Source organism: Astatotilapia calliptera, chromosome 11 (assembly GCF_900246225.1).
Source record: "Astatotilapia calliptera chromosome 11, fAstCal1.2, whole genome shotgun sequence".
Taxonomy (NCBI): domain Eukaryota; kingdom Metazoa; phylum Chordata; class Actinopteri; order Cichliformes; family Cichlidae; genus Astatotilapia; species Astatotilapia calliptera.
The window spans coordinates 23964464-23992063 of record NC_039312.1 but is presented as its reverse complement, the minus strand read 5'-3'; the positions used below and the strand labels follow the sequence as shown (position 1 = coordinate 23992063).

Below are 27600 nucleotides of genomic sequence, written 5' to 3'. Positions count from 1 at the left end.
ATTACACATCATAAAGTAAAAAACTATAAGTTGTCAGGTTTTAAAAAGCAGAAAGTTGTTTTTGCAAAGAAATCCTCCACAACTAAGGAGAAGTGAAAGTGCTTTGTTGGCACAAATTTTACACTCGCCACTGCTGCAAGTTCAACTTGCTTTGACATATCAAGCATTTCACTCAACCTACAATGTAGGAACTTGTTTGTTTGTTTCTTCAGGAGTATTTTTTTTCCTGTTTTTGTCAATTTATAGAATGTGAAAATATAAAACAGTTTAGAGCTCAGCAGGACTGCATTACAAGATTTATTAAGTGATTTCAAACATTGGTGACTTTGGATTTCGCTCATGAAATATCAGAGTTGATGTCTTAGTTACAGTTTCTATATTTGTTGACTTATGCATGGTTACCTCTAAGTGCATTTTTACATTTAGCAACCAGTGAGGTTTAAGAAGGTTAAGGTTCTTATCTTGACAGATAATCTTGCGTTAAACTTGACAGTGTGCCTCAAGTAAATGTTGCAAGTGCAGCTGTGTTGCAATGGCTTAGAGCTAATGAGTCACTCATTTGTGAAAATTCTTTCTGTCGTCAAACTCGGACCACCTGGCTCCAAACTGTGTGCCACTGAAGTTCCCTGTAAAACAGATCTGACTTTCAGCTGCTCCCTTATTTCTGAAAGATTCATCACAAAAAGTGGGTCTGCATATGTGATATTTAATATGGCAGAGGTTTTTTTTTATGGCAAATAACCTTCCTGATGCACTACCATTTATCTAGGCACATACTGAGCAGGTTTTGCATGTCAGGCAAATGGTAAATGGCCTGCATTTGTATAGCGCTTTTTCAAGTCCTTAAGGACCCCAAAGCGCTTTACACTACATTCAGTCATTCACCCATTCACACACTGGTGATGGCAAGCTACATTGTAGCCACAGCTGCCCTGGGGCGCATTGACAGAGGCGAGGCTGCCGGACACTGGCGCCACCGGGCCCTCTGACCACCACCAGTATGTGTGAACCACTTCACCATGGTGCCACATGCAGTTTTCTATAATAAAAAAATAAGCAAGAAAAACAGAGAGCTGTCTTCCTGGAACTTTGCACCTGGAAGTGAGCTATGTCAACCTTCAGGTTTTCAGCCAAGAGTGCGTTCTTGCATAAAACAAAGTTTATTAGCTTTGTGGTATTTTCAGTATTTTCATGCTAGATTATAGAGGTTAAATCCATTTAGTGTTTTCCTCAGTGAGATTAATAATTGTGCTCTTTTTTTTTTCTTTTATTTTAGCAATGACATTCCTGGCAAAATGTAAACCTGTAGGGAGGCAATGAAAAAATACATAAAAGATTTCTGGGGGGAAAAAAAAAACATCCCTCACTGAAAACAAAAGATCTCTCTATAAACATGCATTACATATTACTCAAGGGCGGCGTACTGCAGGTTTTAGATATCACCCTGGATCAACACACCTGAATCAAATGATTAGTTCATTACCAGAAGTCTGGAGAACTTCAAGACATGTTGAAGTAATTTAGCCATTACAATCAGCTGTGTTGGATCAAGGACACATCTGAAACCTGCAGGACACTGGCCATTAAGGCCTCGAGTTCCCCCACCCCTGGTTTAAAGGATGACAACAGGATATAAGCTGTGTGCAGAAGCAATGTTAGAGGTACTTCAAAGGCTCTCGGAAGTGAATTAAAAGTAAATGCTAAAACTGTTTTACTAAATTAGTGTACTAAATACTAAAAGATTTTAAATTTTAAATTGAGGTAAGATGAAAAATTTTTAAAAAGCGTGTTAGCAAGCAGTGGGCGACTTAATTAAAGTCACTCAGTTAAAACTACTAAAGCTGGATTAACTGAGTGAGCCATGTCAACTCACTAAAATATTATATATATATATATATGTATAAATAGAGCAAACAAGACTTACCTTCTGAACTTTTATAAAAACAGGATACAAGCTGATGAAGGCTGGTGAAAGAGATACTGAAGGCTTTATGATTGTGCAGGCTTTAAAGAAGACAGGATATGACATTATTTGCGTTTATCTTTGTGGTTAAATTAAACATAGGTTTAAGAGGATGACATCAGAATATATCGTTTGCTTGAAATGTGGTAGATAGGATTTCCTGCAAACGATGTCTCTATGCAGACTTTAAAAAACTTTAAAAGTTTATGAGGTTTGGGCACCAATGACACCAAAAGACAGTCAGTCCACAAGTTTGAAACTAAGGTGAACGCATAAAAAAAAGGTATGTTTAAGCAGTAGATAATTGCATAGTGAGGTTCAAGAACATTCAAATGCAAATTGAAAAATTCAGTTAAAAAATGAGTCATAAACTAGACAGAGGCTGGATAGTCTGAGTGAGCCATGTCCCCTCACGGTACAAGTGTTATTTTTGAAAAGCAGTTCGTTTGAGAGGAACTGAATACTGTTGTGGTTACATCTGTCTCAACCGAAGGTCTCCTGGAAAATTAAGCTATTGTGTAACATCATACATGTTTTTGTGTCTTCTGACAGCCCCTCAAACACTATGCTCCCATGTTTAAATTCAGACTTTTTCTTATGTTACCCAATGTGAACAAAAACTCAACCCTAGTGTTTTATTAATGTGACATTTTACACTTGCATTTTGTAGCTTTATTGAAATAAAAAAGTTGCAGCATGAGTCAGTTATCGGCACATTTATTTATTGGTGGATGCAAGTGTTCAGAACACAGATAGCTTTTGGAAAGAAAGGGTGTCACAATCTAGAGGTGCATGTTTTAGACGAAGAATAAGTCCCTAACTGGAAAGAGAGCAGTCCCTGATGACGTTTTGTGGTCTGAGGTGGCAATGTTCTCTAGGGTTGACAGATAGCAACCGCTGGTTTTTTCTCCACCAGTGCTTGCAGCACCATTTTTTTCTGCCACAGAGCAGCATGCCTACCACACTGATGTGAATTATGTTATAACAGCAGAAAGTGGAGTCTCACTGAGGAACTCACAAGCTCTCCACAGTCAATACAAAATTACGCTTGGTTTGAGTCAAGCTTTTCCTGTATTTCAGTATCAACTCTTTAGTCCTCAAGGTATTCTAAGATACTATGTTCACTGAACACCACACTGATGGGCAGTGGCGGTCTTAGCCTGTTTGGTGCCCTGGAACACCCCCTCATGAATAATACCTCCCACCCACTCCATTCAGTACTGGCTAGTTACAGGAGCACGTTCAGTGAGAGACTGAGATTACCAAATGCACCACTGAATGACACAGGAAATCATTCCTGCCCGTGGCTATCTCCCTGTACAACTCCTCCATCTAATACACTGTAAATGCTACAATAGTTACACCCTTTTTACACACGCTCTTTTTTACTCTGGAATATTCTTGTCAATTTTGTTGATATTTATTTATAATCACCTCTGTTAATTCTTGATATTTATAACTGAGTGATCTGTATATATTAGTGCTATTTCCCAAATGTGTAAAATCTGTAACACAATGTATTGTTTGGAGTTTAGTCTGTTACTGTTACTATTTTTAGAATTTCTTCTTGGACCAACTGTAACCCACATAATTTCCATAGGGATTAATAAAGTATTCTGATTCTGATTGTTTCAGGACACATGACCTGCCATTATCCAATGACACATCTGCTTACCTGTATCTTTTGCTCGTTTCTCCTCCTCTTCTTTTCTCTTTTTTCCTAAACTGAACACCTGATGGCTTTGAACATTTCTTGCCCATCTTCCATTGGTTTTAATTTTGCACTCCAGTATGAACACCCATCCCCCAACCCGAGGATCACCACAACATAACCTAATAGACCAAAACCTTAGTTCACAGATATACTTTGTCTACGGTTTATCTTTGGGATTTTGCACAACCCAGGAGTCAGACCTGGAATACAAAATGGGCTTGGATTTCCACATTATGAATGAAATGTGCTCTATTTGGAAGCAGCCGCCCCCTCCCCTATCGACACTTTGTGTGCCAGACTTTAAATCATCAAACTGTAAATTATAAATTGTTATTGATCCCTTTACTGCTAGTCCTAAAGTATATATATATATTTTACTCTTTTTATATTTATTGTTTTTTTACTGGCACTGTTGTAACTGGAGCCTCGTCGTCTCGTCTTTCTGTATACTGTACTGCATGTAGCGGAGATGACAATAAAGTTTACTTTGATTTCAGCACAGCAGCAAATGGGCGCACCGAGCGCTCTCGTGTTCACTTTATAGAATTTCGAAAAAAAAAAAAAAAAAAAAATTTTCAAGCAAATTATAAGACTGTATCATAATGTCTGGTGTTTCGTGTTTGTTGGTTTGTTTTTATTTTGTTATATTCTGCGAGCTGGTTATTAGATGCTGCTCCAGGCAGTGAATCCTCCGCCGCCCCGCCCTCTCCTCCATGTGCCGCAAGCAGCAGGCGCACGTCGCAAACGGAGGGCGCCTTTACTCCCAGCAAATGGGCGGCAGAAAACCAACCGGTGCCTATGCCATCTCCAAAATGCACTGGCTGATGTCTGGCAGCATGAGTACGAGCAACTTTTTTTTTATTGGAGATGCCCGTGATGCTGCTCCCACCACGATGCCGCCCTGGGCAACCGCCCATGTCGCCCCTATCAAAAACCGCTACTGCTGATGGGCACATCTCATCTCTGTATGCTGACTCACCTTCACCTGAGATTAGCTCAACAACAATTGCATCATCAGCAGATTAAACAATGATGTTAGATGAGTGGACAGCTGTACAGTCACTGGTGTGCGCTATGTAAAGAAGCAACCTCAAAGAGATTCAGTGTTCAGTGTAATGGATGAGGATGTATGGGGAAAAATTTGATGTGATGAGAGGGGTTTGACAAAAACCTCTTGGTCCAAGTGCAGATCAATGACTTTACAAAGTGCTAAAAATAAACTTGTCAGTGATGAAGAGACAATATTGTTTCACTATTTCCACATTGAATCATCAAGTCAACTAATGTATTCAGTTCAATTTAATGTATGTATATAGTGCAAAATTACAAAAACAGTTGCCTTAAGGCACTTTATATTGTAAGATAGCAAAGACCGTATGATAATACAGGGAAACCCCCAAGAATTTGATGGCCCCATATGAGTAAGCACTTAGCGATGGTGGGAAGGAAAAATGTCCTTTTAATGGAAAGAAACAACTGGCAGAACCAAGCTCATGGAGGGGCAACCACTTACCTCGACTGGCTGGGAGGGAGAAGGGGAAAAACAGGCCAAAGACAGAGTGTAGAAGAGAACCTGAGATTAATAACAGCTAATAATTAAATGCAGAGTGGTGTATGAATGAGGTCATTAAGGTAAGATGGGCCCCGATTATTCAAGACCTTGTATGTGAGGAGACAGAGTTTAAATTTGATTCTGGATTTAACAGGGAGCCAATGAAGAGAAGATAATATAGGAAAAATACACTCTCTCTTTCTATTTGCTGAATTTTGGATAAACTCAAGACTTTTCAGTAAGTTTTTAGGACAGCCTGATAATAATGATATCCAATAGTCCAGCCAGAAAGTAATTCTCAACTAACTCATTTTTTAGCATCACGATCAGACGTTTCTATTTTGAAAGATATTGCACAAAAGGAGAGGGAAGTAGTCCTACATATTTGTTCAATATGCGCATTGAAGGACACATTCTCACCAAGAACAGTTGCAAGATTCCTCACAGTAATACAGGAGACTAAGGCACTGTCATCCAGAGAAAGCGTCTGGTTAGAGACCATATTTCTAGGATTTTTAGGGCTGAGTACAATATGCTCAGTTTTACCTGAATTTAGAAGCAGAAAGTTAGAAGTCATTCAGGTAGTTATGTGTTTAAGATATTCATTCAGTTTAACTAACTGGTGTGTGTTATCTAGCTTCAGAGCTAGATAAAGCTGGGGATCATCTGCATAGCAGTGAAAATGTATGCTATGCCTTCTAATGATAGCATATACAAAGTAAACAGAACTGGTCCTAGCATAAAATCTGTTGGAGTCTAGATAAAATTCAAACCACTGCATAGCAGTGCCTTAAATACCTAATGCTTGCCCCAATGTCTCTAATAAAATATTGTGGTCAACAATGAATGATGCACTGAAGTATAGCCTCTGACAGCAAAAGGATGATGTTACTGTCAGGTGCCATAAGAAGATCATTTTTAACCAGGGGGGATTCTAGGATCAGAGCTTTGGGGGTGTGGAGCACCCAGAGAGCTGCCCAGCCAGACAAGATAAACTTTACTCGTCACGATGAGACTTCTTCCCTGTCTCTGTCAGTCCCTGCATCCTTTAATGTCTCCAGTTATCCCAGGTTCTCTCTGACTGTCTCCTTGGTGCATTTATACCTCTGTTCCTCCCTGTCCTCGTCATCTGTTGTCTTCATCTCCGTTATCAGTCATCATAATTTTACCATCTCTGTGCAAGTCTGCAAATTTCTTTATTAAATCATAAGATTCTTAAATTCATCAAGTCTCTCTGTGCCTGGGTCCTCATCACAAAACATGACTGTTTTGTACATTTTAACACAATTTAATCCCCACATTTGTGAAAAAGGAAAACACTTTTTTGAAAAGTCTGTAACAAAACCATCAAATCTGATAAAGGTTATTTAGATGCTGCAAAAGAAGAATGGATTGGAATTAAAAAAAAAATTACATATCCTAACCTTAATTACTGGGGAAGAAAAATGAATGATGTTCATAGTGAGCAAGAAGTAAACTGAGTGGACAGAGATTCACTTTTAATGTGTATGTATAATATATTACAGATACACAAAAATACACTCCAAAAATAGAAGAGTCCTTGAAATGTACTGTGGCGGAGGTGTGGTCCCGGGCGCGGCTGCAGGGGAGGAGTGGTGCAGTGAGCTCAAAGGGGCGGTGCTGGAGACGCAGGTGAGAACAGCTGATGGCGTTTGGACTGATGATGGTTTCCTTCCCCTTTTATAGTGAGACGGGAGAGGAGCAGAGGGAGAGCTGGAAATCAGCTGAGACCGGAGCTGTCAGACTGTGGACGGTCATAACAAATGAAAACTAGAAATAAACGTGCCATCTGGCGACAAACAACTGTGTGTGTGTGTACGTGTGTGAAGTGCATTTCACATGTACAAATGTACAAAATATTAATAAAAAAAAACAAACTTAAATCTTAAAAATGGAGGCAACTTTGCCTATGGTACAATGTATACTATGTATGAAACGATCTTTACTGCATCTCCAAAAGTCGATTCTGTTCATCTGGACATAACGTTTTGTGGAAGAAAAGTTTTGTCACTCACCCAAGTGACTTCTTTAGTCTTAGCTGACTGCAAGTTTCCCCAATCTTATAGTACATTTGCATAATGAATTGCAAATTTATAAGATTGGGGAAACCTGCAGTCAGCTGTCCATTTTCTTACCTGGTTCTTCCTGACCATTCTCCTCACGTTCCCCTCTTTCCTCTCTCCCTCTTTGGACTGACAATCATTCACAAATAGATTGTATTCAATTAGATGAAAAAATTACATTAATATGAAAAAAGCCCTCTCTCAGTGTACTTTCAACTAAAAGGAAAATAACCAAACCACATGTACCACTAATAAAAGATATAAATATTGAAACATTGATCTACGGACAATTTTAAGTTTTAGATTTTAAATAGGCTATAGAAATTTCAATGGGAGCAACAGGACTGTCAAATGTCACTGATTTTACTACAGAGTAGGACGGATTGTAGGGTAGCAAACATCATCGGAAAACACGTTTTCAAAACTGCAGGTTACCTGGTGTAATGTTTTTCAGCTAAAAAGAAACATGTTCTGACTCCTACCTAACTATATAAAGATTAACTGAAGGTTAAATGCAGCTAAATTGTCCTGTTTTGAGGCAGGCACTTACACCTCCGCCTCTGTAACCTTCCCTAACACTATTTTTGTACTTTGCCAAGTTATGAAACCTGACAGAAACTCTTCAAATCAGCCATTTAGCATTACCATTAAACCACTCTTTCAAGAATTATTGAGATAAAAGGAAGGTTGGAGATAAGTAGCCAAGAAAGCTGGTCAAGTGATGGCTTTTTAAGTAGTGGTTTAATTACTGCCAGATTGAAGGCCTGTGGTATAGAGTTGATTAACAGAGATAAGTTAGTCATATTTAAAACTGAATGTAATGCACTATACATTTGAACTGATGATTTGTTACCTTTTTTTAACTGAAAAAGCCATAAATAACAACAAAAGTGGTATTTGAACGGCCTAGAAGTCAGAAATACTTTGCTAAATTGTATTAAACAAGTATAATGTTTCTGCGCTGAGTACTTTCTTGAGTCACTGGTATTTACATACGGAGTGCCACTTTATAAAGTCAACAGAGTATGCGCTTGAGCGTCACAGTTCATTTAATTTTTTCAGCTTGTCCCCTGTTATGTACACACACATAATTCTAGGTGCACCATTTTAGGTGTGTGATACGCCCCAAAACCAAACATTTTTTCCTTTTTTCCTTTACAAGGCATTCAGCCCTGTTTACTTGGTCATTGTTTGCCATCTCATATCAGCATAGAAACTGAACTACAACCTATGCATACTGTGTCATTGGGTATAAGAGCTGTGGTTGTAAACCCTATCCTAGTCTTCAATTTCAGACCTTGCTTTCAGGAGCCAGATACTAACTTCAAGAGTTGAAGGGGACTGCAAATTTTCCTACAAATCAAGGTAGTTTAAACTCATCCTACTAACTGATTTTCTTCATATCTGATTTGGGGTAAACTCTTAATCAAGAAAGATCTAATAATTTTTGGTTGGAATAAAATCTTAAGAAGCTTTCACAACACAGATTTGGATATATAACATTTGCTATAAAGAAACTGTGTAAAAGTGTCTCAAAGGTTCTATAAACAAGAAAGTAAATTGGTAAAGTAAGTGACCTTCATGTTTAATTTGCTCCAAGTTATTTTTCTTCTTCTTGCAGCCATGGAATACCAGACAAATGTGATAAATGCACAACCTCAGGTGACTGTGACACAGTACACGGTCTCCCGTGGGTCGTCAGAGTGGAGTACAAATGCATGCGACTGCTGTGAAGACTGCGGCATCTGTACGTGTCTATATAAGTTCTATGGGAACATGCTGAAGTTTACCAACAGTGTAACATAACAGAAATATGATAAAACATCTCTCACCTCCAGGTCTTTGTGGAACATTCGTTCCCTGCATCCTGGCTTGTCAGGTGGCTCAGGACAGCGATGAAAGCTGCTGTCTGGCCTGCCTTCCCGGCGCCCTGATTGCTTTACGGACAAGCATACGCAACAGATACAATATTGGTGTAAGTGTGGTGCAGATTTCTAATCATTTATTAAACAAGAAGACTAGAATTCTAATCATGAATTCAATCATGAAGTCAGAAAATTCTCTAGAATTCTAATCTAGATGGTGTTTTATATTACATTTTTGAAATCCCAGCACTCTAAATATGGTTCTGTAAAAAAAACAAACTATGATGTTTGTCACCAGTTTACTGTGACTGTGCTTTTCCTCAGGGCTCTGTGTGTGACGACTGGTTAGTCATGGCCTGCATTCCAGCATGTGGATTATGTCAGATGGCACGTGAGCAGAAGATAAGAGGAAACTGAAAATTTATACAATATATGATATCCTCAAAGTATCAAAGTAATATAATATGTGAAAGTGTATTTCTTCAGTTTCTGTATCTTAAATTAAAATGTTAAAAAAATGGCATAGACATATTGTAGTAAAGCTAAAGGATTTGATAAGAAATAAAGTCAGATAACTGGACTAAACTGACAATTCCTTCTTGTTTTTCCTTGTTTATTCTATAGTTTAATAGGATTACATAGTATATCTGTTATATTTTAAATGTGAGCTCTGAGTCTTAGAATAAGGCTTAAAACCCCCGTATCTTTCACTCGAAGTTCAACAGCGACTCATTGTGCTGACACCAAGTTTGTGCAACAAATCAGCGAAAAAATCTGACGGATATGTGGGAATTTGCAGCACGAGTAACTCTTAACCACCCTTAAAACCCCCCAAAACAAAACAAAACAAAAAGAATCAACCAGTTTATGGTGGTAAACTCAAATAACTATCATCATCATTTCTGAGAACTTTTTTACTACCTACAATACAATTCAATAATGTTCACAATTTTATATTTTTCTTTTTTTAATGTTTAACATAATTGTGTTAAAAATACGTGAGTTATAGATGTGTGAATGCAAATTGTATATCCACTCAAAAACAATATTTCAATAAAACTATTGGAATTAATGTGTTGTGATTAAATAGTTGAACACAGCTGTAAAGGATTATGAAAGAAGAAGAATACGTTGGAGACATCTTCCCCTTTCTGACTGACTGTTTTATTTTTGGCTGACCATGTACTTCAGAGCTGTCTAAAGGCACAAGGTGAGGCGAAAAGCATTAATCTGAGTAAGTACAAATTAGGGTACCTTATAACTTTAAACTATCAGGACATGTTTTCAGTTTTCCTGGGGAAGTTTGAGGAATGACATCAATATTATAAAGTTATGCTCATAAAGGGTGAATCTTAAAAGTGGCACGTATTATATAAAAAACTCTCTGAAAACTATTTCGCAACTCTTTCTATACATTTTATTTTTATAGACAGCTTCCTCTTTCTGACTCAATGTTTTTGCAGCCACCAAAAACAAAGCTGTCTGAGAAGGCAGGATAAACAGCATTAATTTAAGTAAGTACAAATTAGATTAACTTCACACATCATGACATTTTCAGTTTTCTTGGGATCGTCTAAGGATAGGAAATAAACGTTATCTTATTTGCAAAATCATAAGAATTTATGTTTGTAAAGGGTGAAAATTAAACATTATACATAGGAAAGAACCAAATTATTTCTCAACTCTTTCTATGCATTTCTTTTATCGTTCTAAAATTATTGATATCGTGATTTTTGCCATATATTGTATTCCTGTAGTATTCAATTAGGAATTCGTTGCTTTTCAACATTGTGCATTGTGTGGACCGCAATGACGTGTGAGAAACCCTAAAGAGGAGGAGAAGGGCAAACATTCATTTATATTGAAAGTGGATGTGAAAACATAAGAAAAGAGGAACAAAGTTTTTCTCATCGTATAAATTTCTTCGGGGACACGCTCCTCACACCTCAGGATTAGAAGATTCTTTTATGCTGAGACTATTCCTAGAGACTCGCAACTGCTTCTAATAAGAAACGGTAACAGCAACAAGAAAAGGTAAGAATCTGAGCTTGGGTTAGTAAAGTAATTATAAAAATATTTAGTCTAAATTAAAATGTCAGTTGAAGGCAGCAGGCTCCAATAACCATGATGAGTGTCCTGTATACTGTTTCTACAATATTTTAAAAATGATTAAAAATCTATCAGATATACAATGCTAGTTTGTCAATTTACGTCTTTATAATGTTTAAATGTACTTGTACTTGGGGCGATCGTGGCTCAAGAGTTGGTAGTTTGTCTTCGAATTGTAAGGTTGCCGGTTTGAGCTCGGACAGTCAGCTCAAACCGGTCGTTGTGTCCTTGGGCAACTTCATCTACCGCCTACTGGCGATGGCCAGAGGGGTTGATGGTGCGATATGGCAGCCTTGCTTCTGTCAGTGTGCCCCAGGGCAGCTGTGGCTACAACTGTAGCTTACCTCCACCAGTGTGTAAATGAATAGTGGAATTGTAAAGCGCTTTTGAGGGTCTTAAAAAGCACATTATTATTATTGTCAGATTTTAAGAGACAGCTGAAAACATCAATGATATACCTAAAGCGAGAATTTGCAATCTGATATTAGAATTTTTTTCTGATTTGAAAGTATTCTCTTTTCAGATCCCTGCATTCACCTGATGAAAAAACACAGAGGCCTTTAGACGTTTTCAACTTAATATTTAAACAAACGAAACGAAAAAAAAGGAGCCAACAGAAGTTATTTAAAGGACTATTTCTTTGCACTGCAAGAAGACAAAATGGGAAACCATCAGCTGCTGTCAGTTACAGTTGTTCTTGCAGCTGTTCAACTCACCAGTAGTTACAGTTTCAGGAACTGCATTGCAGAAGCAGATTCTGATGGGAAAACTTTCAACTGCATGCATCGGAATGCAATGCATATTTCTGATATTGTCAGTGACCTGCCACCATCTGCCATCAATCTCACCATTTTAAGAACTCCTCTGACGGACCTTCCTAACAACAGCTTTAGTAACCTAGTAGACCTTCAGCACCTCAGAATTGATAATAATTCCTTGACAACCATCCGTCAGTTAGCTTTCCAAGGCTTGTATCAACTGAAGAATCTAAACATGTCATTAAACAAAATATCAGCGCTCAACCCTTCTCTGTTTAAGGACCTGCAGAATCTCACCTCCCTCTTTTTGGCCAACAATGCATTGGAGCGGCTGCCCGAGGATATTTTTTCATCTGTTCTCAAGCTACACACTTTAATCCTGAGACAAAACTTTCTGTCAGATTTCTCAGGCATTGCTAAGTCTGTGGCACATCTGACAAATCTGACGACACTGGATCTTTGCTTTAACAATTTGACCTCCCTCAGACACTCAAATGTGTCACTGCCCCAGTCCCTCACTGTTTTGTATGTTTGCCATAATAATCTATTAACGCTGGGATGTAAGCCTTCATTTCTCAGCTTTATCAACATTTTAGATTTGTCATACAATTCTCAGCTGCCTACAAAAGCCTTTGATCAAATTGATTTGAGCACTATAAATTATTTGCATTTGCGTTCAACAAATGTAACAATAGTGGAGTTTTTAAACATTAGCAACATCAATCCAAGTCATGTTGATTTCTCTGGTACAGGACTGAACAATGACAGCATGCTCAAAGAATTATGCATACTGTTGAAAAAAAGGCTGAAAGAGAAAAATCTTAAAAATATGAACCTGGGTAATAATGCAATTAGGCAACTTACAAATAACACACTGTCCTATTGTCCTAATATCACAGGGGCTTTGGATCTATCCCGCAACAACCTAAAGAGTGCATATTGCCTTGAGTTTCTTAGAAGACATGTATACATAGAAGACTTCAAAGCAGAGCACAACCATCTCAGCTCCCTAATATACTGTAAAAAAATGTTTCAATTTAAAAAAATGGAAAATCTGAGTTATCGTTACAATCGCATCTTAAAAGTTGACTCTCATGCTTTTTATCATACACCAAATATCAGGACGCTACAACTTAACATAAACAGTATTGCATTTCTCCATATACACGCTCTCAAGGGACTAAAAAAGCTCGAGACACTTCGTTTAGACAATAACCTCTTAACTGATTTGTTCAGTGTCACATTTGAAGATCTGGTCAGTTTGCAAATTCTTAACATTCGCAACAACCGCATTTCTGTCATTTTCAATAGGACTTTTTTCAACCTGACATTTTTAAATACACTGGATCTTGGAGGTAATAAGATTACCCATTTTCAGCGATCGGGTCTTGATGGACTAAAAAGCCTGTCCAAGCTCTATCTAGATGGAAACCAGCTAAAACAAATTGACCCTTTCTTATATCGTGCATTTCAAGACACCCTCACTGTGCTAGATTTACAGAGTAATCAGATTTGCTTCATAACAGAAACTCATGAGTCACCATTCATGAATCTCAGCAGACTGACTGATCTGAAATTAGATCGGCAGCGACCTAACGGACTCACCGTTTTACCACGCACTTTACTACGTGGCCTCTACTCGCTGAAATCTTTGTATCTCACCAACAATAACATATACCATCTTGCTCCTGATACCTTTGATGACCTAACAGACTTAAGTTTCCTCACACTGGATAACTGCTGTGTTGGGGTGAAAAAATTAGAACCAGGGGTCTTTAAAAATTTAAGAAATTTGACCAGATTGGCTGCAGAAAATATGGGCATTCAGAACTTCTCTAAAGAGGTTTTTGGGAATCTTACACAGTTACGTTTACTGCAGCTCAACCGCAATGCCATGCAGACTCTTTCTGTAGACGCATTAATGAGTCTACCTATGCTTCGTTACCTTGACATACGAGATAATCCTGTAAGCTGCACCTGCAACAACGGGCCTTTGCAAAATTATACAAAGAATAACACAGATGTTCAGGTGGTGTACCTGTACAACCTGTCATGCCAACACAATCCAAAACTCAAATTTTACAATTTTGACACTAAAGTTTGTCGCGGAGATATAGGAATGTACCTGTTTTTTAGCACATCAGCTGCAATCTTCTTGTTTACAATCATTCCCTTATTCTATGTTAAACTCTACTGGAAAATGAAGTACAGCTACTATGTGTTTCGGGCCTGGTTTAGTGAGCAGTGGAGCAGATTCCATGAGGAGGAGGAGAATTGTAAATATGATGCATTTATTTCCTATAACTCATCTGATGAACAATGGGTCATGGACCAATTGTTACCCAACTTGGAGGGAGGCGGATCATCTTTTAAGCTTTGCCTGCACCACAGGGACTTTGAGTTGGGCCGTGATATTGTGGACAATATTGTTTCTGCTGTATACAGCAGCCGGAAAACCATTTGTGTGGTGAGCAGGAATTTTCTGCAAAGTGAGTGGTGTTCTCTGGAAATCCAGCTTGCCAGTTACAGACTCTTTGATGAGCACAGAGATGTTCTCCTGCTCGTTTTTCTGGAGCCAATCTCTGAGAGGCAGCTGTCTTCGTATCATCGCATGAGGAAAGTTATGTTAAAAAAAACTTACCTGCAGTGGCCTGGTTCAGACTGTACTAACCCAACACAGGCGCAGGAACTGTTCTGGAATCAGCTGCGTAGAGGAATAAAAACAGGGACCAGACTAGAGACAGAAGAATATTCTGCAACTCGTGAGAGCAAAGAAGCTGAAGACTTTACGGATGAGAGATCTGATGAAAACTTTTACTTGCAACCTTAGAAAGAAAATAAGAATGTGTGATTTGTGGTTTTACTCAATTAACCTTTCAGTCTAAATGTGTTTATCTGTGATGAAGTTATGTTGTAAATATGCAATATAATGTGTAATAAATGTAAGAGCAGCTTTTGTTAATTTTATGTTTTGCAGTGTTTATGTATATATGCAATTTCTAAAAATGTCTTTTAAATTACTGTTTTGCATTTAAAGGGATGCGCAACTTTCACAAACAAATAATATTCCATTATGACATGTGTTTTTAATTGTACAGAAGTCCAAAATAAACATAAATGCTTAAAAAGGTTGAAAATGATGCATAATCAAAGGCTACTTAACTCAGCAAAAACAGGACAATAGAAAAAGACAGGTTACTCTTCAGAGGATAGCTATTGCATCTATGCTTAATGCTATGGTTATATTAATATGGGAACATAACATGTTTATCACTCACTAAACAAAAACCTTGGAGTGCATAAATTAAGGGAGAATTGTACTTTAATCAGTCATAGAAATATTGATCCACATGCTTGTATGGAGAGCTTTACCACACATTAGTACAGTCTCATAGGAGGGAAGGACCACGGCTCAGGGCTAAGGAAAGCAGAAAGGGAAGGTGAAGGGTCTCTCTCAAGAATGAATGACGGAGGGTAGTGCATAATATCAGTGTGCTGGGACTTCAGAGAACAAGCTGAAGCGTGACTGAACTGGTTTGAAGGTTGGAAATGGCTGCTCTGATGGTGAACTGGGGCAGCAAAAGAGGGAACACAAGAGTACATATCAGTTCCAAATGGGTCTTCCTGCTGGGCAAAGTGCATTGGCTCTCCTGCGTATGTATCTGGCAGCTGCGATTGGTAAGGAAAAGAGGGCTGGGAGTTGCTGTCAGAGTACTGTAGGCTCTGATTTCCAAGTAAGCTGGATTGGTCCATGAAGCCATTTTCAAAAGAACCAAATGTAGCTGAATTTTTGCTCTTTGACCAGTTTAAACCATCTTGCCAGTTCTCAGGTACAGAAGCCCCTTCTCTCTGGCATAAAGTGGTAGAAGGAGCAAACAAAATGCTTTCTGGAGCTTCACAGGTCTGAAGGTTCATGAACAATGGAGGAGAGAGACTTGGTCTGAGGATATCATCCAAAACACTGTCAGCCATATCCGCAGGGCTCGCCAGCCACTCAGTAACCTTGACAATTAACATAAGGAATCATTATTTATTATCAGAGAATCTTATATTATAGAAATCTGAAAATAACTTAAGAGTGACAATGTAAACTGAGGGCCTCACCTGTTTTTGACTGCAGTGTTGCTGCAGACTGGTCTTCCAGCTGGAATGGCTATTTGCTGGCATATTAAAAGAGATATCTAAAAATAAGGAAACAAAACTGAAAAAATGTAGGTATGTCATGCCTACTTCTGTTTTTTTTTTTTAAATAACCACATAAAATGATGTAAAACCAAATTGATGGTTTGTGTCTTTTCTGTATTCTTTACACAAATTAATCTCCTGACATAAAACAAACACAAAACACTTTTTAGGATAGGTCAAAAAATCCAAACCTATCTTCACACAATGGATGCCTATTAAAAAAAAAAAGTATTTTTAAAAAAAAAAAATCTTCCTCATCATGCAATACATGGAGTTAAGATCAATGTTTTCTCTTTTAAAAAAACAACAAAACAAAACAAAAAAACAGCAGAAATGTTGGTTTAAAGATATTTAACAGTAAATAAACCTTTAAAACTATTTTAGCACAGAAGGCATTATCCAGTCATTCTTTAAGGGGAAAAAGGTTTTTTTCAGTGTTTCACTTCTCTTCCGTAACTGTTTTTGCACGTGTTTGACAGAAGAAGAGGTGGCACAAAGACAGACAAGTATAAGAGAGGACAGTGGTGAGTTAATGACAACTGATTGAAGTGCAAGAAATGTTAATTATTCTAAAACCATAGATAGACGGATGCAGATTTACACTAAACATCTGTAAGTCTGATAGTAGAGAAGCTGGTCCTAGCTGGAGTACCAATAACTCTCTGCCAAAGTTAAATCTGAACCAAATACACAAGGTCTACAAGGCTGAGGGGGAGTAACAATTACTGCAACGGTAAATTCTATAGTACATGACAGCACAAAGACACGGGAAGAAAAAGTGACAACAGGTAAACGTGATGTAGGTGGAGGTCATGGTCAGTCTCTAAGGGAAACACTTTGTGCAGAATTCGCAATTAGTGTATTTAAGTTGTGTTTGTATTGTGTGCATAAGAACAAAATAATGTGTGTGAGCTTACAGGATGCAGCATGCACTATTACTAGTTCAATTTAATCTGAATGACTAAATGGTTAAAATACACCAACATAAAAAGACAGTGTAAATGTTCAAGCTATCAAACAAAAGTAAATGTAAGAACTTAAATATTTCTTACCAATCAGCTTGGCAATATATTACTAACAATCACTTTTATACTAAGTACTTATAAGTAACAATGAATGCAAAGATAGTCCATAAACACTTTTAAAATAACGAATTTTGAGCATATAATCTGTATCACAATGTAATAACATCTATCAAACAGATGTTTGATCAGCTGGAAGTTACACAGTTGAAATTATTACCATGTCAACCAGCATGGCTGTGGTCAAACAGAGATCATTAGACATAATCAGTTAAAAACTTGCACCAGAATATCTCCCCTATGATAGTGATAGATAAAGTATAACAAGTAGTTGTTACTTTAAAAAAAACAAAACGTTGAGCTTGAACAAATCTGCGCTTTCCTTTATATTATGGGGGACATGTATTTTAAGCTCTAGACCAAAATACTAAATTTTGCTCTACAAGGGCCTGATATCCACTTACGATGACATTATAGTGCCACAGTTCAATTGAAATTTTAAACGAATATCCTCATATGTGCGTCTCATTTTTGTCAGAAACAAAAATCAGGTAAAGAAAATCTGGCAATTCTTTGTTTTTACACTCATCAGGTCCCAATGAGCCCAAATATCAAAAAGAAATAAAAATGCATGCCATGGAAGAGTTCAAGTCTCAAGAGGTTAATGCTCACCTGCGGCAAAGAGATTCTCTTCATTTTTCCTGGTTGGCTCTTGATCATGATCTTGGTCTTTCTTTGTGGGATGCACAGCAAAGCTACGATGTTGCTGAAGTCTAAGGAGGTTCTCTTGAAGCCACGGTCCATGTGTTTCCCTCAGAGAGTTTAACAGGACCTCCCTGCTCTCTGACAGCAGGTTTCTCCTACTGATCGACGGAAGCTTCAAACGTTGACACAAACGTGCTGCTACTGCACTGACAAACTGCTGAACAGGGGGCTCCTGGTTCTTTGGGGTTTGCACAAGAGTAGAAATCACACGTTTCTTTACATTTGTGTTGAAAGACTTAATATTGTCTCTGTCAACAACCGGAGTCAGCAGTGATTCTCTGCTGTTTTCAGACATGACACATGCCCACTTGGTTTCTGTTGTTAGTACATCGAGGAAGCTGTGTTTAGACCAGTGGCTGCTTTGAAAACTTTCACATGAAAGAGGGAGTTGTTGTTGTGGTTTCTCTTCTGTTGTGACATCTGACTGCTTTGACTCAAACTGGATGTTGTTCTTTTCCTTCTCTTGGCAGTCAGTGTGGGCTTTTGAAGCAGGGTCTGTATTTTTTCTGAATGGCACACAGCTCCCAACATCTGTATCAGCTCCCAACAAAGCATCAGTGGACAGTGAAGCAGAATTGTGCAATGCTGAAGATGAATGTGAAATTACAGTGTTCTTTTCTTTTCTTTGTTCCTCCAGTTTTGGCTCTTCACTTAGCAAGCGTTCAAAATCAATAGACTTCACCTCATGGTTAAACAGGCCATGGTGTCCTGTCAGGCGGCCGTCTGTGATGATACTGGGCTCCTGCACAGAGCGCACAACACTTGGAAATGGTGGATTTCTCCTCGAAGAACAATGGCAACTAGCACAACAGCAGTTATGCAAATGTGCCATGTCTATGTTGCTTTGGCAATGACGGTAGTGATGATGATGGTGATTTGACTTGATCTTTGAAATCTCTTTCCAGCCACCTCTTATTTGACTCCTCTCCTTGCGGGTCTTCAGTCGTTTCATTTTTTTCTCCTCATTTGCCTTACTGTAGTGGGTTGAATATCTGGGAAGAGCACTGAATCTTTTTGCAAAGCAACACTTTTTATCTGTTGTTTTTGTTTCTTGTTGAAAATTGTTGACTTTTCCTTCTTATAGAGGTCCTGCCACACACATGGCTCATGCTGCATTCTATTCTGTAGAAAAATAACCACAGTTAGTAAAGCAGGCTTGATAATACAGGATGTGGTTGTACCTCATTGAGGTCGACTCTAGTATTAAAATTAAGAGCAACTTACCAATGATTCAGTGAAACTGACTAAATATAAATTTGAATGTGGGCTTTGACTTGAACATGTAGACCACACATAATACAACTTTCTAAGCACTTCATAAAAATAATAAGAAAGCATGTAACATACTTGCCATAGTTTAGCAGAGATAGATAAAGTATGAAAAATGTCTCCTTTACCTTAACATTATTTGTGCAATTAAACCCTGAAGTGAGGATCATTTCATGTACAGTACAAATTGTAAGGAAATTAATTTGCATGACATTTAAAATCATATTAAACTACAGACACAAAATCATTCCAATATATAATGTATTATTTGACCTGTTCCATAATCACAAGAGTTTCACCATATATGTGCAGCTGTACACACTAAAAACTAGGTTTCGAGAAAAACATTTCACATAAATGGGCGAAAAAGAGACACTGAGCAGATGGGCCAACTGCAGTCAGACTTTGAGCACTTTAAGTACCCCTTCAGATATTTTTGCAGTTTTATAGCTGTGGTTACATTTCTCTGTGCATGCATGGTTGTAATTATTTATAACGTTTGTAATTGTATAGATACTGAATAGTAAGGTGAGTTGAGCTGACTACACCCATCAAAGTTGCCTGTCAAGTTCATATGGTCTGCTGTTAACCCTGTGTAAAAAAATAATAATAATAAAAATAAAAACATTAAAAAAATATAATAATAAAAATATGTGCAGTATTGAGATGACTGCAAGTCAAAAGTACTGCTTATAATATATGTGAATGTACTTATTTCTACTCTGAATGTCTGGGGGGGAAAAGCCCCGGACAATATCCTGTATGCACACAAAAAAGTTAGAACTTATACTTCTGTTTGCCCTGTTGGGCATTCCTACAGTCTGTCATCTGCCTCCATCTCACCCCATCCCACTTCTGTAACACCAACCTGCTACTTTCATTACATCCATAAACCTCCTCTGCAATCATCCTCTTTTTCCTTCTGCCTGGCATCTTTATCTTTAACATGCTTTGCCCGTTGTGTCCACTATCCATCCTCACCATATGTCCAAGCCATTTCAACTTTGCTTCAATGTCCCTCCTAGTCACTCGCAACTAAAAATTTAGAATCTTCAGCGCCACCTCCCGTCTTTTTGTCAGTGCCACCGTCTCCAAACCATACATCATCGCAAGTCTTACTAACATCTTAACTTTCCTTTTGCATTCTTCTATGCTTATGTCGCCAATCACACCTGACACTAGTGCCCACTCACTCCACCTCGTCCACAACCTCTTCACCACTTCCTGTGTGGACTGTTCGTTGCTTTGGATGGTTGACCCCCAGGTATTTTGAACACAAATCAGCTCGAACTAATACTGAAACTTAATGAAAACTTAACTAAAACGAGCAAACTAACTGAATTATGTCAGCAAACTAACTTGGAGATTAGCAAGCACCTACTATCCCCAGGTGTAATTTAAGTTAAGGTGACACGCGGTGCATGAAGTCCAAGCTGTAGCTGCTTAGAAGCGAAAAGTATTTCCAACTTTAGCAAACTGTAAATCAGTTAAAACCGTAAATACATGAGAAAAAAATAAATGAAAAGGAAAAATAGTTAATAAACATAGTGTCTACTTACCAAAGTCGTTAACAACCGCTTAATTTTATCGCACACCGAATGTGTCGTTGCACGGCAACACGCAGCCGTTGCGTTTTTTACACGCAGTGATAACGCCCAAGAAAGCCCACGAGTTGGACGAAACTACCCTCACAAAACGAGGGGTTACACAGTATCAACTCTGCTCCATTTCTCTACTTATGTAATCCTTTATTATTTACATTCTCATATCATATTTTGCACACTACAATTTTATATGTTCAAACGTCGGAAAATTAAAATATCTAAAACCATACATGTTGCTGACTACTCATGATAATGGTACGCTCTGCTGTGCTGAACCTCACTTCCGGAAAGTGATTCGGGGGGACAACAGTGTTTTTGATTTAGTGGTATGCTATGATAAGTTATACCTCTTAATGCAGTCATTATGTTAATCTCTACCCTTTTCCATTCTGCAGAGCACAGGCCTATTTAATTTCACAATTTCTCTTATCTTTGTTCAACTACATCTCTTATGTGTTCCAGCATGTTGAGCTAGCTATTGTAGCTAACTTTGTTAGCTTCCACAGATCTCTCAAGCGAACAGAGCTATGGGCTATTTATGAATTGGTTTGTATACATTGCTGAAAGTGTGAAGAACTCAATGCGACTGTTTTCCCAACACAGGTAAAGCAGAATGAGTGCAGGAGAACCAAACCCAGCCGCCACACCCACTCCCTGTGAAGACACGCAGGGAGATGGACGATGGATGTCTATGGTGTGTGACTTTTATATTATTTATAGGTTTTATAAAGTACGGGGTTATATTATTCCGTTTGCATCGTTGCTGATGTTTAGTTCTGCAATCAGTGAAGATAAAGGGAAGCTTCATAGTTGAAAAGAGCCAGCTACTAACATATTGTAGTACATATTGTTGCAATAATGGCCTTCATAAATTATTTAAACCTGTCTAATAAATGAAAATGCAATGGCTTGTGAGGGGTGTGCAGTTTTGCAATTGATTGTGAAAGAAAGGAGAAAAGTCTTGGCAAATTAGTATTTTTTCAGACACATGGGGATATGCATAGATATTTCATTAATTGATTAAAAAAAAACCATTAGAAAATGTTTTCTCTATCCACATAACAGCGCATTCTAAATACATTTTTGTACCTGGACTTGCCATGTAAAAATGAAATTGCTGGTGTTACATTCAATACTGCACTGTGATGATATCAAAGTGCTTCTAGAAAGTAGACTCGCCACTCGTTAGCCTTTTGGCGTTGCCATCGGGCATTCATTTGGGTAGTTATTTTAAAGGATGTCTCTAAATGAACACAAATGTCAGTAGTCACCAGAAAATCAAAAGAAACATACCATGCTGATTCTTAAAAAAAACACAAGGTTTTAAAAAGTTTGTCTTGCAATATGTGCGGATGTTGTGCAATGGTTGGTACTGTAGTAAAAATATATATACATCTTTTACATTTTCTTTTTGTAGCACAATCGGTTTGTGTCCGACAGCAAAGACAAAGAACCTGATGTCCTGTTTGTTGGAGACTCTCTTGTTCAGCTCATGCACGAGTTTGGGGTAAAACAAAGATTGCATTGATATGTGTGCCTCTGTCCATTATGTAACTGATTTACGTTTTCTCATAAATGTTTTCAAAGTGTGAAAACTTGTTGTGGAACATGTGAATGCAATATTATTGTGGTTTGTCTGCAGATATGGCGTCAGTTGTTCTCACCTCTCCATTGCCTTAATTTTGGGGTGGGTGGTGATGCAACACAACATGTGCTGTGGCGACTGAGCAACGGTGAACTGGATAACATCAGCCCAAAGGTTCAAAACAGTGCCAGAAATAGATAACATGATCATGCTTGTTTATTCACACAAAAGACTGATTGTGCTCAACTCTGTGTTAAAATCCCACTTCCAGGTACATTGGGTCAAAATATCAGCGACATGTGTTCAGTCATGCATTGCTTTGTCTTTTGTTGTTGCAGGTCGTAGTGCTGTGGGTAGGAACTAACAATCACGGTCACACTCCTGAACAGATCTGTGGAGGCATCTTGGCTATTATCCAAGTTATCAAGAACAAGCTTCCCAATGCCCACACGCTTGTACTTGTACGTGTTTTTCCTAAAGCATTCCTTGTATCAGGTGTTAATCTGCTCACCCGCATGTTTTTTGAAAATGACTAATGAAGTTAATTCAACCATCAAAGTACAGTGCGATGTCACCCCTTTTAGCAGCATCTTAGCTATCTGAAATGAGGTGAAGTGTAAAGTTATGGATGCTTCTTCATAGGCTGGAACTTTGATTATCTGTGAGCCATTTCATGTAGTATATTCAAGGATTTTAAATATACACTGCAGACATTGCTCATAAGAATAAGGGCTTGGAAGTATTTTGTTCTGAGGCCCATTTGGAAAAACAGTGCAGCACACACTCTACAGACATGCTCTTCAACGAGTCTGCAGAGAATAGCAGCTTGATGGGAGCTGTGTAGAAGCTGCAATCGCTGCTGATGCTGTTGCAACTAAAGTTAGAGACTGAAACTGAAATATTTTAGGTACTTAGAATAAAACGAGACTTTTGAAAATTTAATGCTAACTGGAACAACCTTTTTTGGTGAACCTTGGAAACTAATATCAAATGAAAATACAGAGGAACTCTCTTCAGCTTGAGTCTTTGCCAATTTTGTAGAATCTATCAATGCAAGTTGTCTGATGATCCTGTGGTGAATATGTTTATTGAGACTGGGATGAGTTACGTGTATTTAGGACATGTTATATGTATTCTAATAACTATTCCAAAATTCTTGAATTTTTTATCTTGCTATAATGATCTCTTTAACGGGGTTGGCCAGTCTGAACAGAACTAACATCAGATCACTAACATCTATGGGTTTTTTTTAAAAAGACTTAATAGTTTTCGTTTGTTTCATGTGCTATCTTCAATGTATGTCACCTATATGTAAGTTAATGGTTTAAGAAAATTGGATCCGCAGTAGAATTTTGTTCAAGTCACCACTAAATACAGAAAGAAGAATTAGAAAAAGTGCTGCAAACCTGGTTAACTCTGGTAATTAAAAAAAGACTGAGATTTTCAGATAATAAAAACTAAACTGAAACGGCAACGGCTTAGAAAATCTGCTTGAAAATCAACTGATGCTATATTGTATTGTATGTAAATGGATATCTTAGATTGTTTGGATCAGAAGGTTTTGTGCTATATGATATGTAGTTAAAAGTAAACCAGAGGAGTCTCTGCCTGGTCAGGTGAATGTTAGGGGGCCAAAAAGCTGTACTTGTTTCAGACAGGTCTGAAGTTTAACTGTATTAATTTACTGTATATGTACTAGGGGCAGAAACTTAATTGGAAATTCAGCTAACACGCATATGAAATAAGGAATATGAAACATTTAAAAATAAGTATGCTAATGTTTGTTTTCCAGAGTTTACTGCCCAGAGGAAAAATGCCAAACCCTCTACGGGAGAGAAATGCCAAGGTGAACGAGCTAGTAAAGGACACCTTAACATCCCTTCCCCGTGCCTCCTTCTTCAATGTAGACCCCGGCTTTGTTCACTCCAATGGTAGCATCTCCCACCAGGACATGTACGACTACCTTCACCTGACCCCGAAAGGATATCAAGCTGTATGTGAACCTTTGCATGCCCATCTCAAGGCCCTGCTAGGTGAACCTACTGACAACTGAGCATCTAGGTCACAAAAGTACACTACCACAGTGGTCCTTGTCCCTGTTTCAAGAAACCATTGCACTTATATTATTAAGATGTGTAATGATGGATAGAATCAGTTATTGAGGGCTAAGAGCTGCATAAACTATTTGTGGAAGACCTCTTCAAGGCCTTGGTTGGTGACCACTGTTAAAGACAATGTGACCATACGGTTTTTGTTTATATGAATTGACAAATCCCTACTTCCATTCCCAATATTGCACCTGTTCCATTAGCTTCTCTGACACAAAGAATCAATACAATTGGACAATTTTGTTTGTCATCCAGGGACCCTCTGGTTTAAGAGAATAATAATGAGCTAATTATACTGTCCATTATCACCCTCATGATTGGCACCGCTCACTAAAAGTGATGTCATATCCACCGGTGCAAGTTTTTGTGTCATTTTAGCCGGTCGCACACCTCTCAATTTTTTTTACCTGTGTGTGGGTGGCATTGGCACCATGGCCGGTAATTCCCAAATTATACAGAGGGAGATGCTGCAACAGCTTGACAAAAAGACTTCTTAAAAACTCAGCTTCTGGTTTGAGCTTCTTCTACTCTTAAAGAGGGCTGATGTGGAGGTTTTATCTCAGTGATGACAGTTTGTTTTCGAAAATGCTGTAGCGGGTAACTGAGCCCTAAGCACCAGTATTAATGGTGACTGCTGTGGTGATATCACTGTTTGCAAATGACACGACTAATGCGCTGACCATAAAGCACCCTTTAACGATACATGAAGAGATGGCTGTTAGAGCACACATCAGTCCAGATGTTCAGTGGTCATGAATAAATTTCAAAAGTAGGCAGCAGCTTTATATTCTAAGGAAGACATTCTGTAGGTCAAACTGCTGAATGCAGCACCTTGTTAAAGGCTTGCTGTGCTGCAGATCTTATCCCTTTGGCTATAGCTCATGAATCCTTCACACACAAAAACAGGTTGCACTTTCTTGAACTTTAGGAACAGGAGCTTGTTGGAAAAGGATGCAGGATATATCAGGTTTAAGCCAAAATATGCCTGTATACAAGATAGAACAACTGCCCTTCTTAGAAGATCCTTGTAAATCATCTCGATTTCACTGTTCTTCAGGTTACCTTTATTTGGCAATAGCTTTATTGCGATGTCTGATGTGTTTGGTTTCTTTTTTTTTTTTGTACCTGTTCATTTGAAGGACCAAAGTGTTTTGGGGTTTTTTTTTTTTTTTTTTTGCTTGTCTGCACTTGCAAACAATTGACCGTTACAGTTTACTTGCTTTTCAGCATATCATGTTATCTCATTAATGCCCTTGTATCTTTTCCTTTATCCATAACAGCAACAGAGTATTCATATGAGAGACTGTTTTGTTGCAAGGATAGATGTGTTTGAGTAGGTCGAGAAGCTGTGGTGATATATCTAGATGTCTGTGAATTGAGATAAGTCTTTTGTAATGGCTCCTTCAAATATTTAAAGGCTTTACTTCACACTAACCTGCTTCTGGGCCTCTTGTGTGACGACTGTGCTACATTACATGAACAATTGGATGGCCAACTGTGTAAGTGATGAAAGATATGCATTAAATATCAAAACAAGATTGGATCTGTGTGTTGAGTACCACTGATGCAGAGCTACATGTTTAGGCCTTGGGTTCATCAAGAGTACATATAGATTGTTAGATGTGTAAAAGAGATTTATTACGTTTGCTTGACTGGTTTTGTTCCTGTCTCACGCATATTTTGTGAGCAGAGGCACGTTTCAGAAACTTGAGGAAGGTGAACAAGTCTAACTTTGTCCATACCACCCATTTGTGAGTTTTACCACGAATCTGATCCTTTCTCCAACTGTCATCACACATGAAACAAAAGCAGAGCACTTACAGCTCTTCTTGACATTAGCAAACACGATTTAATATTGACAGTGATGTATCAGTTGCAGTCATGCTGACAGAAGTGATAACCGCCAGCCAGTTTTTTAACGAGAGTAACAGATATATCCTGAAGACAGAATTTGATCCCAATTTTTATCAAATTAGTGAAAGGCAGCAAAAAGATAAAATGCATATAAAAGATTATTGATGTATTAGGTTCCCATCAGGAAAGCTTAACTAGAGGCTATCAAATGGGCACATCTGACATTCAAGTGCTCTTTTACCGCATCTCAGTAACCCTGTGAATCTCTCTAAAAGCAAAAAGCCATTACTCAAAACCACTATCTGTTGGCAAGTGTACATCATTCTGTCAGTCACTGCCACATATCGTAAAATTGTTTTTTCAGCCAGTTGATTAATGTGCTGCAGCCATGATTTCATCACCATCATCCTTTATAAAGAGCCGGAACACCAACCCCATCATTTCTTCTCTGGGACTGAAGTCAGTGCACAAGCAGGATTTCTTTCCCCGAGTTCACTGAATTGCCTTTTCTCCAACATGGGACCCAGGGTGCTTTTGCCGCTGGCTCTTGGGCTGGTAATATTAACTGATTGCATCCAAGGTATAGTATGATACTTCGTAAAAATCTTTTTGTATCCTGTGCACCCTATTCTGAAGTCTCCTTCTCTATTATTTTCCTTTTCATTTGTTAAAGGTGTTCATGAGACAAAGAAACAGAGCCTGGTTGTCAGCGCATTCACTGACGGTATGTGAGATTATTTTCTAAACACATTTCGACAAGACCAGCTCCTTAATGATAGTTACAGGTTTGTATCTAAATACTTACTTTATTAAAATTGTTATTATAAATCTTTTAAAGTTATTTCTACAATAAACTGTGCTACAGGATCTGCTGTTGAAGAACTACTTACAACTGCACGTCCAGTCATCCAAAGACAGGACAAAAGACCTTGCACCTGTAAAGGTGACATGAGAATTTTACCAAAGAATGTATAGATATTTACATGTATCGCTTTTATGTAAGTACATCCTCTCTCTTAGAAAAATACAGTATTTCTAACCCATTCTTCTTCTTTTATTATATGTCACTCAGGGAAGGAAATGGGTTTGATGAACAAAGCCTGCCACTGCTTGAATACTGGAAAGTGTAAGTTGCCTATAACTTCTAAGATTTTTGGAATAGG

General features: G+C 38.1%; 4 protein-coding genes across 7 annotated transcripts; 3 read left to right on the top strand and 1 right to left on the bottom strand.

Moving 5' to 3' along the window:
- The first annotated feature begins 8387 nt into the window (after nt 1–8387).
- cnfn (cornifelin) lies at nt 8388–9770 on the top strand. Its single transcript, XM_026185889.1, has 4 exons — nt 8388–8678; nt 8935–9060; nt 9152–9288; nt 9503–9770. The coding sequence occupies exons 2-4, from the start codon at nt 8937–8939 to the stop codon at nt 9593–9595; spliced, it is 354 nt and encodes a 117-aa protein (XP_026041674.1). The 5' UTR covers nt 8388–8678; nt 8935–8936; the 3' UTR covers nt 9596–9770.
- A 2065-nt stretch (nt 9771–11835) lies between these two features.
- Nucleotides 11836–15093, top strand: tlr21 (toll-like receptor 21). The gene has a single exon (XM_026185887.1). It carries the CDS (start codon nt 11948–11950, stop codon nt 14873–14875), a length of 2928 nt encoding a protein of 975 aa, XP_026041672.1. The 5' UTR covers nt 11836–11947; the 3' UTR covers nt 14876–15093.
- Nucleotides 15094–15349: 256 nt separating this feature from the next.
- prr19 (proline rich 19) lies at nt 15350–20983 on the bottom strand. Of its 3 annotated transcripts, none has more exons than XM_026183485.1 (4): nt 20846–20983; nt 17925–19139; nt 16150–16226; nt 15350–16047 (listed from the first exon to the last, which is right to left on the bottom strand). In XM_026183485.1, the coding sequence occupies exons 2-4, from the start codon at nt 18967–18969 to the stop codon at nt 15424–15426; spliced, it is 1746 nt and encodes a 581-aa protein (XP_026039270.1). In that variant the 5' UTR covers nt 18970–19139; nt 20846–20983; the 3' UTR covers nt 15350–15423. The 3 variants fall into 3 exon arrangements, with proteins under 3 accessions (XP_026039270.1, XP_026039271.1, XP_026039272.1); XM_026183486.1 differs by lacking the exon at nt 20846–20983 and adding an exon at nt 20459–20523; XM_026183487.1 differs by lacking the exon at nt 20846–20983 and adding an exon at nt 20268–20445.
- On the top strand, nt 20485–27564 carry pafah1b3 (platelet-activating factor acetylhydrolase, isoform Ib, gamma subunit). 2 transcript variants are annotated; one of them, XR_003273738.1, is made up of 9 exons: nt 21133–21216; nt 21494–21584; nt 22308–22397; nt 22533–22649; nt 22814–22936; nt 24268–27017; nt 27111–27161; nt 27303–27380; nt 27510–27564. XR_003273738.1 is itself a non-coding variant. In XM_026183491.1 (6 exons), the coding sequence occupies exons 2-6, from the start codon at nt 21504–21506 to the stop codon at nt 24526–24528; spliced, it is 672 nt and encodes a 223-aa protein (XP_026039276.1). In that variant the 5' UTR covers nt 20485–20550; nt 21494–21503; the 3' UTR covers nt 24529–26124. The 2 variants fall into 2 exon arrangements, 1 of the variants encoding a protein (XP_026039276.1); XM_026183491.1 differs by lacking the exons at nt 21133–21216; nt 27111–27161; nt 27303–27380; nt 27510–27564 and adding an exon at nt 20485–20550 and having other exon boundaries at nt 24268–26124.
- The last annotated feature ends 36 nt before the right edge of the window (nt 27565–27600 follow it).

Coding starts and splice junctions, on each gene's coding strand:
- cnfn (XM_026185889.1), top strand. CDS start 8,937: ATGGAATACCAGACAAATGTGATAAATGCACAACCTCAGGTGACTGTG. Junction 9,061..9,151: donor CTGTGAAGACTGCGGCATCT/GTACGTGTCTAT, acceptor TCTCACCTCCAG/GTCTTTGTGGAACATTCGTT. Junction 9,289..9,502: donor GCAACAGATACAATATTGGT/GTAAGTGTGGTG, acceptor GCTTTTCCTCAG/GGCTCTGTGTGTGACGACTG.
- tlr21 (XM_026185887.1), top strand. CDS start 11,948: ATGGGAAACCATCAGCTGCTGTCAGTTACAGTTGTTCTTGCAGCTGTT.
- prr19 (XM_026183485.1), bottom strand. CDS start 18,969: ATGAAACGACTGAAGACCCGCAAGGAGAGGAGTCAAATAAGAGGTGGC. Junction 16,227..17,924: donor AGAGAATCTCTTTGCCGCAG/GTGAGCATTAAC, acceptor CCTTATTTTTAG/ATATCTCTTTTAATATGCCA. Junction 16,048..16,149: donor AACACTGCAGTCAAAAACAG/GTGAGGCCCTCA, acceptor TTAATTGTCAAG/GTTACTGAGTGGCTGGCGAG.
- pafah1b3 (XM_026183491.1), top strand. CDS start 21,504: ATGAGTGCAGGAGAACCAAACCCAGCCGCCACACCCACTCCCTGTGAA. Junction 21,585..22,307: donor ATGGACGATGGATGTCTATG/GTGTGTGACTTT, acceptor TTCTTTTTGTAG/CACAATCGGTTTGTGTCCGA. Junction 22,937..24,267: donor ATGCCCACACGCTTGTACTT/GTACGTGTTTTT, acceptor TTTGTTTTCCAG/AGTTTACTGCCCAGAGGAAA.